Source organism: Mobula birostris, chromosome 26, assembly GCF_030028105.1.
Source record: "Mobula birostris isolate sMobBir1 chromosome 26, sMobBir1.hap1, whole genome shotgun sequence".
Taxonomy (NCBI): Eukaryota; Metazoa; Chordata; class Chondrichthyes; order Myliobatiformes; family Myliobatidae; genus Mobula; species Mobula birostris.
The window spans coordinates 8,987,767-9,009,302 of NC_092395.1; the positions used below are offsets into that span (position 1 = coordinate 8,987,767).

Below are 21,536 nucleotides of genomic sequence, written 5' to 3' on the forward strand. Positions count from 1 at the left end.
GTAGAGTACTGTAATAATTTTATGTACTGCACTGTACTGCTGCCACAATAAAAAACACAAATTTCATGACATATGGGAGCGATGATAAACCTGATTCTGATCTGGGTCTCTATTGTGGACTGAGAGTGGGAAGGGGGCAGGGAGAGGGGAGTCATGGTTGGGAAAAGGGGAAGAAAGAGAGGAGGGAGCAGGAAGCACCAGAGAGACATTCTGTAATGATCAATAAACCAATTGTTCAGAATCAAGTTACCTTGCCTGGTGTCTCATGGCTGGATGTGTCTGTACCCACACCACCTCCCGCCCCAGCACGCCTTCTCTGCTAACTGTCCCACACCCCTCTCACGGCACTCCACCCTCGCCATTAACAACATTCTTTGCTCCTGTCAGATTTACAAACTCGCTCTCCAATCCACATTGACAAATACAGAAATGTGCAAAAGTCACAGACACCCTGGAGATAGATACACACACACGCACGCGCACGCACATGCACACGCACGCACACATACACGCGCACACACACACACACACACACACACACACGCGCGCGCACACACACACACACAGCCTGAAGACTCCAGCACAGGAACAGCCAGATTTAAGAACACGTTTACTCTATATCACCCAATACAATGACTATGGAGTTGTCAAATAATCACAGCAATCAATTTTGATAATTAAGAACTAAAATATTCAGAAAGCTCTAGGGCTGGAGCAGCAGAGATGAAAGAAAGTAGTGGGGTCTTGCGCAAGAACGGACAAGTCTGGTTAAATAGATCAAAATTAGAATGGGGTTTAACATCACAGGCATAAGTTATGAAATTTGTTGTCATGTGGCATCAGTATATTGTAATACATAATTTAAAAAACTGAATTATGGTAAATATATAGATATATTTAAGTTAAATTAAATAATTAGTACAAAAAGAGTTTCCCAACTGTTAAAGATAAACACAAGCAAAACTTCACATTTTACTACCAACCTTCCAGATCTTCCTCAGCACTTGGCACAGTTAAGGAATAGACCACCTTTAGTGTGCAGCCAGCAATGCTGGATTGGGCTGGTGCCTTGTTTGGGTGGGAATTTTGCAGGATAGGAGGAACAAGCAGGGAGGAACTTACCTGGAAGCAGTGAGTTCCACCCGCTCGTGTTTGTTGGTGACAAGCTCCGGTATCAAGGACAGATGAGAGATCTGCACCGAAGCCCATCCAAACTGGAAGATAATGATGAATGGCGTGAAGTAAATGAGCTCAACCCACTGGGGGATGTCTTCACTACTGCCCACAGGGGGGTTGAAAATGAATGGAAAGCACAGAATGACACAGACACTACCTGTTAAAAGTAGAGAGAAAGGCACGACTGAAATAATCTGAACAATGGAAGAACACAAGAATACAGTTTAATTAAAGAAAGGAAACAAATATTTGACCTGCACGTTACCTGGACTAGAAATACTATTCATCAAGTTAAGTCATTCAGCAAAGAAACAGGCCATTCTGTCCAAATGACCCGTGCTGTCCAAAATGTCCATCCAAACTAGTCCCACTTGCCAGTGTTTAGCCCACATCCCTCCATACCAGGGGTGCCCAAACTTCTTTATGCCATGGACCAATACTATTGAGCAACTGGGGCCCACGGACCCCAGTTTGGGAACCCCTGCTCTAAATCTTCCCTATCCAGTCCAAATGTCCTTTAAAAGTTGTTAATGTACCTCAAAAGTTCATTTATTTCCTAAATACATATATGTCACCATATATAACGCAGAGATTAATTTTCTTGCCAGTATACTCAATTAATCCATAATAGAATAATAACCATAACAGAATGAATGAACGACCACACCAATTTGAGCATTCAGTGTTCAAATGACAAGAAACTGAGCAAATACAAAAATAAATAATAATAATTATAAATAAGCAATAAATATCATGATTGACCTATGTCAACCACTCCCTCTAGCCCATAGATATCCCGATGTAAAAACATTGTCACACAGATTCTTATTAAATCTTCCCCCTTTCACCAAAAACTTAAGCCTTTTAGTTCCTGATTCCCCAATACTGGGAGCAAAGAGTGAACACATTCATCCTGTCTATGGTCCTTGATGACTTTATTCACGTCTCTGATGAGGCGCGCTCTAATTACAGAGTCCTACCCTGACCAGCCTCTCCCTATAACTCAAGTCACCTGAATCCTGGCTACGTCCTTATCAATCTCCCTGGCACCGCTTCCAGTTAAAACAACATGTATCCGATAGCAGGGTGGGCAAAACGGAACACAATATTTCAAACAAAAAATGCTGTAGGTCATGTAGCACGTAGAGAAATAAACAGTTGATGTTTTCGGTGGAGACTCTTCTTCAGAACAGCGTTCCGATGAAGAATATCAGCCCTAAACATCAACTGTTTATTCCTCTGCGCCGATGCGGCCTAACCCACTGAGTTTCTCCTGCATTGTGTGTGTGTTCATCAGGGTTTCCAGCATCTGCAGAAACCCTTGTCTTTACAATGCTAACATCCTTGGATATTCTGTAGTTAGTTTAGTTCCGATACTGTGCGTGCTTAATTACCAATCAGAAAACGAATTTCCGTTGTTAATCATATCATTATGTGCCGTGTCATATGACATGAGCCATCATGGTCTTTCCATGACCGTGATTGTTCTTGGCAAATTTTTCTGCAGAAGTGGTTTGCCATTGCCTTCTGAGCAGTGTCTATACAAGACGGGAGACCCCAGCTATCACCAATACTCTTCAGAGATTGTCTGCCAGGCGTCAGAGGTCGCATAACCAGGACTTGTGATATGCATACTGCTCAGACGACCATCCACCACCTGCTCCCATGGCTTCACGTGACCCTGATCTGGGGGTGGGGGAGGGGATAAGCAGGTGCTACACTTTGCCCAAGGGTGACCTGCAGGCTAGCGGAGGGACGGAGCACCTTGCACCTCCTTTGGTAGCGACGCATCTCCACCTTGCCATCCACAGTGTTAATAACCAATTAACTCTACATGCTAAAGGTCAATAAACTCGAGAATTAGTAAAACAACTGTACGATATCAAGCCAAGCATTACCCTAGTCTGCATCGTTATCTTGTCTTGGTGACCTTGGCTGAACAGAAAGGCTGTACAAATGAGATTGAAGCTTTCAAGGCCACGTTCAGCCTGGGTGACTCATTATGTCTCCACAGTCTCTGTCAATTTATCATCTTGACTCTTGAGTTACTGAACTTCCACGCTCAGAAGAGGCTGTCCAAAAGAACATCCAGCTGCTGGAGGTTTTATTCAGCTGGGGGCTGCACAAGAGTCTGCTTTCTCGTCTGTCAGCAGCTCACACCCAAACTTTCAAGCTTCTTCTCCTCTGCCATCACAATTCTGAATGGACGATGCACTCATGTACACTACCTCACTATCTTTTTTACTAATTTAATTCAATTATCTTAATTTTTTAAAACTTGCAATAAAAAATATACATTGTTTTTAATGTACTGCTGCCTGTAGACAACATACCACAACATACGCCAATGACATTAAACTGGATTCTGATTCTAAGAACATTTTCACCTTTGCCCTGCTGCAACTTTCACGATGGGGAGAGGGGGGCTACAGATCATAACTGGCCATGCAAGTCAGTTCAAATCCAGAAAGGGGTCCAAAGTATCTCAGAGACAAAGGATAAATCCGAGAGATTCTGGATTCTGGAAATCCAGAGCGACAGACACAAAATGCTGGAGAAACTCAACTGGTCAGGCAGCATCTATTGAGCAGAATGAACAGCTGATGCTTTGCGCCAAGAAGACAAAGGACCTATTTTTTTTCTGGTGAGGACAAAGAATACAGTACTGTGCAAAAGTCTGAGGCACCCTAGATTTCTTATATGGCCTCTACAGCGCCCTGATCTCAACATCGTCAAGGCTGTCTGGGATTACCTGGACAGACAAAAGCAAGCGAGACAGACAAGTCTGCAAAAGAACTATTCACCAAGATACTTGGAACAACTTACCAGCCGACTTTCTTAATAAACTGCACACCAATGCACCCAAGAGAATTGCTGCAGTTTTCAAAGCAAAGGGTGCTCACACCAAATATTGATTTGATTTAGTTTTTACTGTTTATTGCTCTTTATAGTAATTTTTTTGATATTTGTAAATTTCATTATTTTTGAAAGCATCTTCACTTTATAGATTTTTTTTACATATGCCCAAGACTTCTTCACAGTACTGCACATACAATGCAAGACTAAAATCAATTTTCCTTCAAAAATTTTTCTTTGATACAGTCACAAAGCCAAAAACCCAATCTAGCATGTCATCAAAACAATTTTACGCTTGGCAATGTGATCCTTGTAGTCAATTGCCGTGTACTCACAGTGGAACTCACGAGACATGTTACAAAAGCATTCACAATTTAGAAAGTCAAACAGACTGGTCTTGTGCAGGGCTTTATCCATGCTGGGGAAATAGCAGAAATTATTTACGGATTGATTAAACTACACGGTTAATCAGGTATTGATACACTTCACAGAATTATTAGTGGTAGAATTTAAGATCGTTTAACATCATTTCCAGTATACAAGCGTAAAGGAGAATGAAATAATTTTTACTCCGGATCCGATACAGCACAGAAAAAACACACATAAAAGATAACGAACGTAATAATAATAATTAAAAACACAATAAATATAAATACACAAGATTGCTTGTATACATAGATTGACTACATGTTTATAAAGTGAGGCTAGGCTATACATAAGGTGACTCTGACAGGAAATGATGAAGTACTGGAGGTTGAGGGTGTGGCGGGGTGGGTTAGTGGGTGGAGGTGTTGATCAGCCTCACCGCTTGGGGAAGGTAACTGTTTTTGAATCTGGAGGTCCTGGAGTGGATGCTGTGTTGCCTCCTCCCTGATGGGAGTGGACAAACAAAAAGTCCGTGGGCAGGGTGGGTGGGACCCTTCATATTACTAGCCCTTTTTACATACACACGTGTCCTTGATGGCAGGCATACTGTTGCTGGTGATGTGTTGGGTGGTTCTGACTGCCCATGGTCGAGCCTGCCTGTATGCTGCAGTGACATTTCCGTATCCTGCAGTAATGCGGCTTGCCAGGATGATCGCTACTGCGCACCTGTAGAATGACACGAGTACTGATGGGTATAGTCCAGCTCTCTTCAGCCTCTTCAGAAAGTAGTGGCTTTGGTGAGCTTTCCCAATTGTGTAGAAAGTGTTCGTGGACTATAATTTTGCTAGAATTATGAAGGAAAAACCAACAAAGACTTTGCTTGACAAAAAAAGTTCTCAATTACGCAGCTTCACCCTTTCCACTACTGAGCCCTTGATGAGAACTGCCATGCGTTCTCCCCATTTCCCTTTCTAAAGAAGCGATGTAGCGTGGATGCTGGAAAGAGCACAGAATTCTTTAACTACTCAGCAAGACAGGCAGCATCTATCAAGGAGACATAGGTGATAAATTTACTCTGTACATTTTATTCCTTTCAACCCTCAGGCTCCCAAACCAGTGTGGATAACTTCACTCACAACACTAAACTGATCACTGAACATGACCTACTGACTCAATTTCAAGGACTCTACAACTCAAGTTCTCAGCATTATTAATTTATTCATTTATTTGTATTTGCACATCGATTGTTAGTACTTGGGTGTAGTTTTTCATTAATACAAGTCTCAGGATTGTATATGGTGACATAGATGTACTTAGAGAATAAATTTACTTTGAATCTTTTGGCTTTCGAGCCTGTGCTGCCATTCGATCATGGTTGATTTATTTTCTCTCTCAACCCCATTGTCCTTTGTTCTCCCAGTACGACTTGATATTAAGTCCACTTTTGTATTTATCTTGTGAACAGTCCTAGCTCTAATTAAGATGGAAAGAAGGGCAAATCAAAAAAAAGGGCCAAGACTTCAATGAAACTTTAATTTGCCTTAATCTCTCTAATAAAGAGCACACACCAAGACATGTAAAGTACAGCTTTATGCCAAGAAAATTCCCAGCAAGTGTATCACACCATCAGATCCTCGCGATGGTGTAGGAGACTCCAACAAAAAGGGTTCCACCTGAAACAGAGACAACTCCTTTCCTTCCGCAGATGCTGCTCGACTAGCTGAGATCTTCCAGCAGATTGTGTGTTACTTCAGATTCCAGCATTTGCAATCTGCTGTGTCTCCAGATCCTCCTAAATGTGATTATACTCATGTGACAGAGAACAGTCAGTAAACATGCTGCTTACACACAAACACACACACACACTTGCCATTCGGCTGAGTGTACGGACTTCAATGTCTTCCCCGGTTATTCTCATAGTGGGTCCTAAACTAGGCTGATATGCTCGGGATAGCTTCATGGTGCCTTTCCTGTCATAGACAGTGGACCATTCAGTTGTTTGTATACTGTATTTAAGGTAGATACTTCTGTTAACCACATTGTGGGGTGCATTATACTCTAAATCATGTTTAGTCTTACATTACCTTCGTGGGTAAATAAAGATGGTGTGTTCTAGTGCCGAGTAAACAGAAACATTCTCGGTGTGAGAGAGACAAGGGCTGTGAGGAGTTCACACCGGACAAAACCAAAGAGCTATTATTGTGTTTACTTGTAGATATCATTTTATAAATATTGGCAGTCTGCTTTTCTTTATTTTCACTAATTTGTTGGTAAGTTGATTTCTGATGCACCTAATAAACCCCTGTGCACTAAAGTGCTAAGCAACTCCAGCCAATTTTTTTTCCCCTTTGGTCATAAACCCATGTATCTAACAACTAGGACTGGAGGAATCCAATATTCAGCTTGATACTCGTTGAAGATTTGAGACATAAAGTAATAGCTGCATTACACACACACTCCAACACCTGGACAGCTATTTATTCATTTAGAGTTAGGGCCTGATCACAGGCCCTTCCAACACAACGAGCCCTGCCACACTATTCCACCCATGCGGCCAATTAACCTACTAACCCGTATGTCTTTCGAATGTGGGAGGAAACTGGAGTGCCCGGAGGCAACTTACACGGGCACAGGGTGAACATACAAGCACCTTACAGTGGCAGAACTGAACCTGGGTCTCTGGCACTGTAACAGTGTTACCCCAACCGCTGTGGGATATTGCAATGGTAACGTTGCTGGGTGTAGGTGAGAAATTCTGTCCATCCATGTATCCATGAACAGCAAACCTTGTCTCCAGAGAATTTTTCATCACCTGCAGAGACCCCAGGGAATTTTGGACATGGGAACATTGAGACACGAAATACTGGAAATCTTGAGTAACACCTACAAAATACTCAGCAAGTCAGGCAGCATCTATGGAGGGACGTTTTAGGCTGAAACAGCATCGAAGATGCCTCCCCAGCATCAAGGACACCTTCAAAAGGCAATGCCTCCAAAAGGCTGCATCTATCATGAAGGACCTCTATCACCCAGGACATGACCTCTTATCATTGCTACCATCAGGAAGGAGGTACAGGAGCCTGAAGGTACACACTCAACGATTCAGGAACAGCTACTTCCCCTCCGCCATCAGATTTCTGAATGGACCCATAAGCACTACCTCACTACACCCAGCGCCTGGGTGTCAACATCTCTGAAGATGTATCCTGGGCCCAACAAGTTGATACAATTATACCAAGGAGACACACCAGTGGCTATATGTTATTAGGAGTTTTCAGAAGAGTTTCAAAATCATGAAAGACTCCAGCAAATTGCTACAGATGTTCCGAGGAGAGTATTCTGACTGGCTGCATCACCGTCTGGTATTTAGGCGCCAGTGCGCAGGACTGGGAAAATCTGCAGAGGGTTGCAAACTCAGCCAGCTGCGTCGTGAGCACTTCGCTACCCGCTACCCAAGGGCATCTTCAACACGTGGTGCCTCAGGACGACGGCATCCGCCATGAATGGCCCGCAGCATCCAGCACGTGCCCTCTTCTCATTACTACCATCAATGAGTGGAACAGGAGCCCGAAGACACACTTCCAGCACCGTCAGATTTCTGTACAGTCCATGATAGTAATTTTTATGTATTGCACCCTCATGCTGTAGCAGAGCAAGTTTCACAACATATGTCAGTGCTAATGAACCTGAATCCAATAGCCAATTTGCCTGCATTGCAGTAGGTTGTATCGCAATAGATATTTCTGTGAAAACCCCATGTTTGGCACTGCGTGATTGTAGTGGCCAAACCCATCACTCTGTTGGCAAATGCAAAGCATACGAAGGAGCTCTGCTGTGCTGACAAGGAGAATCAGTTTCAGTCGAGAATTGGTGCCAAGTTCTACAATTTACATAAAATACAATAAAATACTATCAAGATTCAAGATTGCTTAATGTCATTTCCAGTACACAAGTGTAAAGGAAAACGAAATAATTGTTACTCCAGATCTGATGCAGCACAAAAACCGCCAAGATAAAGAATAAAGAATAAAGAATACAATAAATATAAATACATAGGATAGCTTATAGACATAGATTGTATATCCATAGCAGGAGAGTCTGCACAGAAAGGTGTCTGTACAGGAAATGATAAAGTAGTGCTGGTTGGGGGTGTGGAGGGGTGGGTTAGTGGGTGGAGGTGTTGATCAGCTTTACTGCTTGTTGAGAGTAACTGAGTCAAGTGGTCCTGGTGTGGATGCTACATAGTCTCCTCCCCAATGGCAGTGGGACGAACAGTCCACGAGCAGGGTGGGTGGGATCCTTCATGATGTTACTGGCCCTTTTCCAGCACCTTGGTGGCAGGTAGGCTAGAGCTGGTGATATGTTGGGCAGTTTTGACGACCCGTTGTAGAGTCCTCGTCAGAGCCTTTGAATAGCCATTATCGTTGTACAAATAGCAATAGGTACAAACAGCAATATGACATCTTCTGTACAGAATACAGCAAGTAGATTTTGTAAGAACATAACTGACATGATAATGTTGAGAAACTAACAACAGGAAGAGATGTGATCCTGCAAAATGGGATTAGAAATGTCCACATAAATAGAGATGGGATTGAAGGAATAGGAAAAGTTTGCACTGTGATGGAGATGGCAGAAGTATGGCGAGACACAAGCCTCTGGTGAGATCAGCACCACCAAGTTAGAGTTTTGTTCTACCAAAGGAGAACAGCAGGAAATGTGAGGAGTGAACACTGAAAAGCGTATTACCTGCCTGATGCAATATTTGACATGTGGTTAGGAAATTTAAGAAAATGGGGAACGCATCATTCTTCAAGGCCCTCCAAAAGAGGAAGCTTCTACAGCAACCAACACTACTACGTCTGTGACTCAATCAACTTTAAACAGTTTGGAGAACAGCTTTTCTTTTCCAAAATACACTAATATAATACACTTCTGCTGTCAAAGGCTAAAGCAGGTGAAAACAAGAGAAACTTTTAAGATGCTTCCGTTTTAGCAAATGGGATAGTTGGTTGGAGACACTTCAGTACCAAAGGAGGCGTAAGACACTCCTTCCCTCCGCTAGCCTGCAGGTCGCCCTTCGGAAAGGTGAGATACCTGCTTAGCCCCCCGATCGTGCTCACATGAAGCCATCGGAGCAGGTGGTGGATGGTCGTACGAGCAGCCGGTGCAGACAGAATCTGAATAGTACTAGTAACGGCCGGGGTCACCCAATACATAAAGACACTGCCCAGAAGGCAATGGCAAACCACCTCTGCAGAAAAATCTTCCAAGAGCAATCACGGTTATGGAAAGACGGTGATCGACCACCTACATCATACCGTGTGGCACATAAACATTACACTTGAGAAGGTGTGTTTTTACAATACTATTGGCAGATAACACTAAATACCCATTCTTAATTTTTAAGAGAAACAGCTGGTCCACAATAAAACACAGAACACCATAGCACAGTACAGACCCTTCAGCTCATGATGCTGTGTCGATCTTTTAAGCCACTCCAAGACCAACCTAACTCTTTCTTACTACATAGTTCTCCATTTTCTACCATCCATCTGCCTAAGAATCTCTTAAAATGTCCCTAATGTATCTGCCCCTACCATCACCCTGGCACTGCAGGTACCCAGCACTGTGTAAATAAATCTATCTCTGACATCAATGATTTCAGCAATCATAGTCAACACTATAAACATCAAAGTTGCTGGTGAATGCAGCAGACCAGGCAGCATCTTTAGGAAGAGGTACAGTCGACGTTTCGGGCCGAGACCCTTCGTCAGGACTAACTGAAGGAAGAGCTAGTAAGAGATTTGGAAGTAGGAGGGGGAGGGGGAGATCCAAAATGATAGGAGAAGACAGGAGGGGGAGGGATGGAGCCAAGAGCTGGACAGGTGGTTGGCAAAAGGGATACGTGAGGATCATGGGACAGGAGGCCCAGGGAGAAGGAAAAGGGGGAGGGGGAAAAAACCCAAAGGATGGGCAAGGGGTATAGTCAGAGAGACAGAGGGAGAAAAAGGAGAGAGAGAGAGAGAAAGAATGTGTGTATATAAATAAATAACAGATGGGGTACGAGGGGGAGGTGCGGCCTTAGCGGAAGTTAGAGAAGTCAATGTTCGTGCCATCAGGTTGGAGGCTACCCAGATGGAATATAAGGTGTTGTTCCTCCAACCTGAGTGTGGCTTCATCTTTACAGTAGAGGAGGCCGTGGATAGACATATCAGAATGGGAATGGGATGTGGAATTAAAATGTGTGGCCACTGGGAGATCCTGCTTTCTCTGGTGGACAACGCTATAAACTAGCAGGTTTCAGAGAGCGAGGGTGTTGGAGAGGGTCACCTCACCTTTGGTTTGTTGAGAGGAATCAGGATCAGGTTTTACGTCGGAGGCATATGTCCTGAAATTTGTCTTAATCGCCGTTGTACATTGCAACATATAATTATAGAGAAAAATGATGAATTAAAGTATATCAGTTAAATAGTTTAATAAGTAATGCAAAAATAGAAATAAAAAAGTAGAGAGGTAGTGTTCATGGGTTGATTGTCTGTTCAGAAACGGAGGGGAAGAAGCTGTTCCAGAATTGTGGCGTGTGTACCATCAGGCTCCTGTACTGCTTCCCTGAGGGTAGCGGTGAGAAGCGGCAAGGTCCTGGGTGGTGGGGTCCTTGATGATGGATGCCACCTTTTTGATGCATCATTTTTGAGGTTTAGTTCTTCTCTACGGACAAGGTCAGAGGGGAATTTCCTACTGCAGCAGAGGGTACGAGTCACAGTGTAAAGGCTCAGGTAGCGAACGCTGAGATTAGACAGAGGGTTGATATGTGTCCTTGTCCTGGCAGCGAATTAATAATTTCTAAAATTATTAATTAGTGATAGGGTGCAGAGTAGGCCCTTCAAGCCACGTTGCCGTAGCAACCCCACAACTCCGATTTTACCCTAACATAACCAATGACCGATTGAGCTACCCGGTACCCCTTTGGGCTGTGGGAGGAAATCAGAGCACCTAGAGAAAACCCACACATTCCCTGGGAAGGACATACAGGGACTCCTTACAGAGGCCACTGTAACCGAACTCCGAAACCCAGAATGCCCCAAGCTGTAACAGAATGATCCTAACCACTACACTGCTGAGCCCCCACGTCCCCGTGGACTGTTGAACCAGGAAGTGACCCCTAATGATGCCAAGGCCACAAGATATCTCGTGCTCCGTCAAATGACGTTGGCAATCATGGTCCCATGACAATGACTGTTCTTGGAAAAATTTTTTCTACAGAAGTGGTTTGCCATTGCCTTCTTATGGTAAGTCTGCCTAACAGACAGCAAGCAGCAGGAAAATGCATTACAGCAAGGTTCCTGTTTAACACATTAACAATAGTCCTGCAATAAGCTGTAAGACCAAGACAGACTGATAATCAGATTGATTATTACTGGCAAATGCCATGAAATTTGTTAATTTTATGGCAGCAGTTCGATAAAATACATGATAAATAAATAGAGAAAAAAACTGAGTTACATCAAGTATATATATGTCTATTAAATAGTTATGATAAAATGAATAGTGCAAGATAACAAATAAGTGGTGAGGTAGTGTTCACGGGTTCAATGTCCATTTAGAAATCGGATGGCAAAGGGGAAAAATCATGAGTTGCTGAGTGCATATCTTCAGGCTTCTGTACCTCCTCCCCAGCAGTGACTTCGTGAAGACAGCACGTCCTGCATGGTGGGGAGCCTTAATGATGGACGCCACCTTCCTAAGGAATCACTCCTTGAAGATGTCTTGGATACTTATGGAGACTGCTACCCATGATTGAGCTGACTCATTTTACAAGTTTCTGCAACTTATTTCAATCTTGTGCAGATAGAGGGTGCCTGGAGAGGACCTTTCTAACAGGGGGAGAGTCTAGGATCAGAGGGCAGAGCCTGAGAAAAGGACATCCCTTTAGAACAGAGAGGAAGAGGAATTTCTTTAGCCAGAGGGTAGTGAATCTGTGGAATTCAGTTCTACAGGCAGCTGTGGAGACCAGGTGTAATTAAGGCAGAGGTTTATAAGTCCTTGATTAGAAGGTTACTGAAAGAAGAAGAGAAAGGGGTTGGGAGGGCAAATAGCTATGATCTAATTGTATATCAGACTTGATGGGCTGAATTGTCTAACTCTGCCCCTATGCCTTATGGTTCATGGGGTGTCAGGGAGCGGTAGCACCTCTGGTGGGGGAACATGTCGCGTCCTTTTCAGGGCGGTTAGTCCACCTTTGGTCCCCACCTGGCACTCAGCTCTCACCTGTGGCTCCCCGTAGCTGTTTGCATGCGACAGCAGCCACACCCCAGGCAACGGCTTCGACAAGCCGGCTAAACCAGGTGAGGGTAGCCAACAGGTCTCAAACCCTCAGTGAGATAGGGAGTTGCCTATCCCAACATGTGAAGACAGACTCCGGCGGATTGAGTGGACAAGACCAATGGAAGGTCCAACGGTCAAGAAGGCGGTCTCTGCAAGCGTCGTAGAACGTGTAGAGCAGGACAAGACACAGAAGACGTCCTGGTCATCCACTGCGCCTAGTCCCATCTCCAGCCGTCTAGACTCTACTGGACCCAGATGGGAATTGGGAAGTGAGAGTGAGGCTGACGCTGCGCAACTCTCCCTCACTTAAATCCAAATCACGCGCTAGTCTCGACACCATCATAATGGTGTCAAGGTGCTCATCGACGTCGATGATGGACAAACAACGAATGGTTCAATATGGGGACATAAACTTAAGGTGATTGGAGGACAGTACAGGGGGTAATATCAGAGGTATCTCTTTTTTTTTTAAAAAAAAGAGTGGTGGGTGCGTAGAACAAGCTGCCAGAGATGAAGGCCAAGGCCGACATATGAGGAGATTTAAGAGACTCTTAGACAGGCATATGGTTGGAAGGAAAACGGAGGGCTATGTAGGTTAAAGGTCAGTAGAATATTGGCCTGTAGTCTGCTGTAGTGTTCTATATTCAAAACTGCCTTAAAAATTTGTGAAGGCAAGAGAGTCTGCAGATGCTGGAAACTCAGAGTGACACACACACACACACACACACACACACACACACGAAATGCTGGAGGAACTCAGCAGGTCGGGCAGCATCTATGAAATGGAGTAAACAGTCAACGTTTTAGGCCGAGGCCCTTCATCAAGATAAAAGTTTGTGACATTCACATTTTCGCAAGAGGACCCATTTCAAGTGATGTTTGTACAATGCCACTTAGGTCTTAATTTTGGACTGGTTGTAATAGGGAACAATAATTTATCAGCCAGACTAGGAGAAAACCTTCCACAACAATCCACAAACATCAACTGGATGTAAAGCACCGTGGCCAGCTCTCCCCAGTCTCTACCCACGAAGTTCCAGAGGCACACAAATTCGACTGGGTATCAGTGAAAGTCAAGCCACTAGCAAACACGTGGCATGCAAGAGAATTCCTAGTAGCATGGTTTTCCACGAACAAGCACATAAGATCCTATTTATCAGCAGACTCGAACAAAATTCCAGACCATGACGCACAAAGTTCACCACGCAGCCAATCAGCAATGAGATTTCCTCCCCACGTCACAACTGAGTGTCTGAAATAACGTCCAGTCAGGTAACTGAAAAGCATCTGGAGGCCAAGTATTTGGACACACTGCAATCAACAGAGCACTGACAATGGCTCCTCGCATGGTGACAAAACATTTGAAACTAAATTGCCAAGATCGGAGAAAAACTCAACCCAAGCAGAAAACAATTTCTGTTTCATGTAAAGGATCCAAGTTATGAAGTTGAGACAAAAGGACAATATGGTTTGGTGTAGGGAAATGATGACATCTCTGATGACAAAGTAAACGGTTCATGGAGCTGATTAACACTCCATTAGAACTGATAACAAAGCTCTCACTGAAATTTTCTGCCAAGGGTCATCGTTCTTGGTGTAAGGGAAAGAACAATGAGAGCTAATGATTAATAACACACATAGGAATTGCTGGTGAACGCAGCAGGCCGAGCAGCATCTATAGGAAGAGGTACAGACGATGTTTCGGGCCGAGACCCTTCATCAGGACAAACTGAAAGAAGAGCTAGTAAGAGATTTGAAAGTGGGAGGGGGAAAGGGAGGGATGGAGCTTAGAGCTAGAAAGTTGATTGGCAAAAGGGATATGAAAGGATCATTGGACGGGAGGCCTAGGAAGAAAGAAAGGGGGAGGGGGGAATCCCAGAGGATGGGCAAGGAGTATAGTGAGAGGGACACAGGGAGAAAATGATTAGTAAATAGGGATGTGGATTGTGCTAATGCGGTGACAGCAAACTGCAATGCCTACGAGTAGAGACGCGGAACACAGCAGCGATGACACCCAACTTTAAGGAACTTGATTAATTGTGTGTACCCATTGTAACAGAAAACTAGGTTTGCTGTTAGACCTGGAGATAATCATTTCATTCTGTTGTCAGGACGTGGACTGCTACTTAAATTAAATCTTCCTGTAGCCAACATTCTGTTATCAAAATGTAGCTTTACTTATAACCTCATCAACTGAAAATGAAGCAGCTATACCAAATTCACGCCCAGGTAGATCAGCTTTGATTGGTCTCCCAGTGCGCACCATTTTTCAATAAAGCTTCCGGGAGACCAATCAAAGATGATCTACTTCAAACAGCAATTCCATGTGGCTTTCAGTTTGCTCGCCCAGCTCATGAACATGAGATTCTGCGGGTGCTCGAGATTCAGAGGAACACACACACAATGTTGGGGGGGGTAGGGAGGACGAATGCTGGAGCATTGATGGAAGAGAATAAAGAGTCAACGTCTCGGGCCAAGACTCTTTATCAGGACTCATGAGGGGTCCTTCATTAGCACTCATGATAGTCTGATGAAGGGTCTCAGCCTGAAACATCGACCCTTTCTTCCTTTCCACAGACTCTGCCTGACCTGCTAAGTTCCTCCAGCATTCTGTGTGTGCTGCTCTCTTGCCAATGGATGCCCCCAAGCGAGGGAAGAGTGAGATCACATCCAAACTCCTCTAGAACCACTCAAGATACGATTCAAAGCTTTGTCTCCACTTGCTTCCTTGTAATGGACAATTACTTGAGATGTGGAAAAACTTGGTTGCATATGTCAGAGAACTATAATCGAAAAAAAAAACCTGCACTTGTTATACCAAGCAGAATTAGGCTATTCAGCCCATTAAGCTGGATCTGTCATTCCATCATGGCTGATTTATTATCCCTCTCAATAACATTCCTCTGCCTTCTCCCTGTGCCTTTTGAGATCCTGATTAATCAAGAACCCATCAACCTCTGCCTTAAATATACCCATTGACTGGACCTCCATAGTCATCTGAGGTAATGAATTCCACAGATTCACCACCCTCTGGCTTAAGAAATTCCACATCTCTGATCTAAATGGATGTCCCTCAATTCTGAGATGTGTCCTCTGATCCTATACTCCCCCACCACATGAAACATCCACTCTATCCAGACCTTTCAATATTCGATAGTTTCAATGAGATTCCACCCCACCCCACCCAATTCTTCTAAACTCCAGCAAGCACAGGCCCAGAGCCATCAAATACTCCTCACAGGTTAACCCTTCAGTCCTTGTTAGTACTGCCAGGATACTGCATTGATCACAGTGTACTACACAAGGGTGAGGCTGAACAAACACGGACTATTTTCTCTGCAGCACTGGACCTTATACAAGAATATAAAAACAGAGGGGCAGAGGAAGGGTAGATAAAAGCCCTCCTCCCACCTCCCAAAGTGGAAATGTCAAGCAGTACAAAGGTAAAACTTTAAGGAGAGAGAGGGAAAGCTTCAAGAAGATTTAGCTGGCAATTTTTAAGCTAATATATACAGGGAGTGTATAGGTGTTAGGAACGTACAGTCACCGGAAGAAATGGAGGTGATAGCAACATTTAAGAGAGCTAAGACAGGAACAATAGAAGGCAGTGATTTGAGGGCAGCCAGAGGTGCAGTTTATACTGGCGCCGTGTCAGCACAAATATTGTGGACTGAAAGGCGTATTCCTGTACGTATGTACGTACGCGCACACACACACAATACTGAAGGAAAACTTCAGGCAGAGATCCTTCATCGGGAAGGAAAGATTGACTGTTTATTCGTTTCCATAGATGCTGCCTGACCTGCTGAGTGTGCGTGTGCGTGTGCGTGTCTGCCTGTCTCCGGATTTCCAACATCTGCAGAATCTCATGTGTTTTTGTTTCTGTGTGGTCCTGTTCCATGTTCTATGTGTTTATATACTGGAGATCTCAAGCTTCTGCCCTTAATATTAAAGTCAACAAAAGAAACAAAAAAAAATCAAAAAAAGTTACAAGTGCTGGAAATCCAATGTATAAATAGAAGTTGTTAGAAGCACTCAACAAATCAGATAGAAAGTGAAACAGAGCTAACACTAACCCTTCCACTTTCCATTGATGCTGTCTGACTTCCTAAACATTTCATGTAATTTGCTTCAAACACAAGGTACTTTTAAACTCCTAATTGACCAGTGCAAACCCCATGACAGTGAGATTCTGCGGGATTCCAATCAATATTGTCAAAGTATTGAACAAAAGCAAGTCTTGATATAGGTGACTGCCTAATTATATTATCTAGTAATCTGCCACATTCCTCTCAAGATTATTGCTTTTCCTGTTAGGAAAGATTTTACAATGCCAGACCTTTGTGAAATTTCAATTTCGTTTTACACAGAAATCTTGGCAAGAGCATCAGCACTCCTGCCCTCTAGAGAGGATTGAATTGTCAAAGAGTGGGAGCAGGAGCTCTGGCTGTTTTTCTTTCACTTGTCTCAAGCCAAGTCCAATCGACATACTCCCATCATATTGTGAGCAATCAATCGCCTTTCAACTCAAGGCCAACACCAAGTACTGCCACCAACAGCCAGACTCTCCTAATGACTAATATCCCAAGCAAGCAACAGGACCAACCAACAAAGCACAGCAGAATCTGCTGCCTTAGCAGCAACAAAGTTTCACAACTCTTCATAATAAAAAAAAGAGAAGCCGCAAATGCCGGCAGGATCCTCTTTCAACTGAACATCTGCCCCATCTTCACTTTCTACAAGACACACAGATGTTTCTAGAAGTTTTTAATACCAAGAAAACCAAAACAAAAAACCCCCACAGGAGATAGATTATATTTCCAGATCATCTATGCCATAAGCTTCTTGTCAGAAATCTGTATGTGTGTGAACTGAAACCAGTTTATTAACCATAGTGACAACAGGTTTTGGCCCGAAATGTCATATGTTATTCCCCTCCATGGAGTGAGTAAGTGTGTATGTCTCTCTCTCTCTCTCGCTCTCAACAGACTCTGATCTGCAGTCCATCCTAATTGAATTTCAGTCAATATTTTTCAGCTCCTTGATTGGTATTGGGTCATATTCTGGAGTTGCAGTTCATGGCAAATACTAACTTCAACAGCAGCCAGTCTTCAGACCCGAATATGGATGGTAGATCAAATTTAAAATGCAACTCTGAACAATGGTCATCCTGAAGCTGCATTTTGGGGCTGATTACAAAGAAACACTTCATTTAAACCACAGATGCTTGCATACGCATGAATGTGACCCAAAGTCAGGGGATTGACATTCATTGTGGGTGTCTGGAGTGTGGGTGTGAAGATGGAGGTATTTGAAAACTACATGTAACTCAAAGGAAGCACTGTAGATACATTGTAACTATAGAGTTACTGCTATAATCCCTGCTTTGATCTTTAGCATATAAAAATGTTACGTAGTATTAGGTCAAGCAGGCCGCTTCTTCCAAGAACGTCTCGAATATGATGCCTGTTGCTCGCTTTGCCGAATAAAGACTTTGATACCCACCAGCTTCAGCGTCTCTCTGGTGACTTCGCTCAGTCACAATAGTTACTATTCTTCCATCTCGAAAGACAGCCAGTAGCACACCAAGAAAAGCCAGCTCGTGGTGGTGCACTTCCTCGAGAGACTGAGGAGTCCCACTCTGGAGTGACAATCTCCTCCACACTGGCTACAGGCTGGAGCGGCCCTCTCCCTCCATCGAACTCCCTCAGCAGCCAGCTCGTTGATGCAGGCTCTTTCTGCTGACTGCACGCCCTTTCGATCTGCCAGACTCCAGGCGGCCCAGTCATTTGCCATGTCTACACAGTCATTCAGGTCGTCATTGGCCGGCTTCAGATCATCCCAACGGGTGTTAAAAGAGCGAGCGAGGTAAATTACCGCTCAGCTTAATTGCTCCGCCCCAGTCACCCCCATCTTGGTCTCAATGCCTCATTCCTGAGGACTGTTAAACATTGAGGCCTTTTGCTCAGAGCTGACTACACCTTGAACTGGAGCACAGTGATTTCCCCACAGGAGATAGATTATATATTATATCATCTATGCCATAAGCTTCTTCTCAGAAACCTGTATGTGCATGAACTGAAACCAGTTTATTAACCATAGCGACGACAGGTTTTGGTTACACTCCTCTTTTCGTCTTTTGAGGGAAAAAGTAGAGAAGCGGCCACCACGTCCACCGTGATCCGCATGCTGGGACCTAGGCCGTGCGATTACTGTACAGAAACAGACCTTTTGCCACAACACATTCAACCGGCTCTTCAGACACCACCCAAAACCTCCTGTCAACCTCCACCAGCATCGTCTTCCATTCAATGTTCTGTCCTTGTATCTTCCTTTGCCTCTACAACTATTGCTTATTGCTAAATCGAGGAGGCACAATTTTAAGATGTGTGGAGGAAAATACAAGTGAGGGGGGCGTGAGAGGGAAGTTTGTTTCTAATACACTCAGCGAGTGGTGGATGCATGGAACGTGCTACCAGGGATGGTGACAGAAGCAGATACATTAAGGACTTCTAAGAGACTGAGAAAGGCATATGGCTGAAAGAAATGTGGAGGGCTAAGTAGAGGGGAAAGGTTAGTTTTATTTTAGAGAAGGTTAAAAGGTTGGCACAACATTATGAGCCAAAGGATCAGCACTGTTCTATGTTGATAGGTTGAACAAACCGGGGTTTTTCTCTTTGAAGCAAAGGAGGATCAGAGGTGACGATAAAGGTGTACAAGATGAAAAAAGGCGTAGATCGAGTGTCCAGTCTGAGACTTGCCCCCCACCACCGCCCCCCTGGGTGGAAATGTCTAATATGAGGGCGCATAATGTGATTGGAGGAAAATATGGGGGAGAATGTCAGAGGTAAGTTTTTTTTTTAAAACTCTATATTCTTACAGGGTGGTAGTTGTCCATCGTGTCCGACAATGACGGTAAACCTCTGTGAGAAAGTTTTTGAACTGGAAAAGCCACTACACTGGGGCATTTCCACTCCCCCAACCCCAGAAGTCCGGGTCCAGTGGTTGCAGTGGATGACCATGACGTCTTCTGTGCCTGGCCTTGCCCTTCGCTCTCCACGGAGCGTTGCAGCAGCGTCCTACTGCCCAGTCCGCCAGAGTTGACTTCACATGCTGGAACAGACATGTCCCCATCTCACCAGTTATGAGGCCCACCGGCTACTCTCATCTGGTTTGACCTGCTTGTTGAAGTGGTGTACCAGGGTGTGGCCGCTGTCACATGCAAACAGCTAAGTTCATAAAAATAAAATTTATCTCACAGTAACTCCCAGTGGACATCCAACAAAGCAGCCCCATTTATAGAAAGCAGAACTGAGAGTACATGTTGCCTTTCCACAAATCAATATCTGAAAAAAAATGTTACAGAGATCTGCTGCTTCACATCCAGCCACCAGACAACTGATCTTCTTCAGTATTTTCTCTGTCCATAATTGTTCCGCAAGTAGCCACAGAAAACCTAGAAATACTCAGAAGGCCAAGCAGCGCTTGTGGAACAAGAAACTGGTTCAGCTCACTGTTTCTTTTCTACTTGACTCTAATGTTCCCATGTTTGTTTCAGATTTCCAGCAGCAAAGTAAATAATGGGCAGGGGTCAAGTCTGGCACACAATTCTCCAAAACTTTCGCCACCTCCAACGGGATCCCACCACCAAGCACATCTTTCTCTCCTCCCCACTTTCCGCTATCTGCAGGGATCACTCCCTACGCGACTCCCTTGTCCATTCATCCCTCCCCACTGATCTCCCTTCCAGCACTTATCCTTGCAAGTGGAGCAAGTGCTACACCACTCCCTCATCACCATTCAGGGCCCCAACCAGTCCTTCATCTGTGAGTCTACTGGGGCCATTTACAATGTTTGGTGCTCCCAGTGTGGCTTCCTGTATATTGGTGAGACCCAGCATAGATTGGGAGACCACTTCACCGAGCATCTACACTCCATCGGTCAGAACATGCAGGATCTCCCAGTGGCCACCTATTTTAATTCCACTTCCCATTACCATTCCAATATGTCCATCCATGGCCTCCTCCACTGTTGTGATGAGGCCACACTAAGGTTGGAGGAACAACACCTCATTTTCCATTTGGGTAGCCTCCAACCTGATGGCATGAACATTGATTTCTCAAACTTCCAGTAATTTCCACCCCCCACACACCATTTTCCATCCCCCTTTCCCTCCCTAGAACCACAGAACACTACAGCACAGAAAACAGGCCATTCGGCCCTTCTAGTCTGTGTCAAAACATTATTCCACTAGTCCCATTGATCTGCACCCAGTCCATAACCCTCCAGACCTCTCCCATCCATATATCTATCCAATTTATTCTTAAGACTTAAGAATGAGCCTGCATTTACCAGGTCAGATGGCAGCTCATTCCACACTCCCACCATTCTCTGAGTGAAGAAGTTCCCCCTAATGTTCCCCCTAAAACTTTCCCTTTTCACCCTAAAGCCATGTCCTCTCGTATTTATCTCTCCTAATCTAAATGGAAAGAGCCTACTCGCATTTACTCTGTCTATACCCGTCATAATTTTGTAAACCTCTATCAAATCTCCCCTCATTCTTCTATGCTCCAAGGAATAAGGTCCTAACCTGTTCAATCTTTCCCTGTAACTCAACTCCTGAAGACCCGGCAACATCCTAGTAAATCTTCTCTGCACTCTTTCAATCTTACTGATATCCTTCCTATAGTTAGGTGACCAGAACTGCACACAATATCCCTCACCTTATTTCCTTGCCTGCCCATTGCCTCCCTCTGGTGCTCCTTGCCCCCTTTTTCCTTTCTTCCATGGCCTTCTGTCTCTTTCATCCG

At 44.2% G+C, this 21,536-nt stretch overlaps 1 protein-coding gene across 3 annotated transcripts in view; it reads right to left on the bottom strand.

Annotated features, from left to right (window-relative positions):
• mfsd12a (major facilitator superfamily domain containing 12a) overlaps nucleotides 1–21,536 on the bottom strand; it is a 52,432-nt gene that overhangs the window by 21,798 nt on the left and 9,098 nt on the right. For all 3 annotated transcript variants that reach the window (XM_072244332.1, XM_072244333.1, XM_072244334.1), the window contains exon 2: nucleotides 1,123–1,333. In XM_072244332.1, the coding sequence (XP_072100433.1) occupies nucleotides 1,123–1,333 (211 nt within the window). The remainder of the gene's footprint in view (nucleotides 1–1,122; nucleotides 1,334–21,536) is intronic.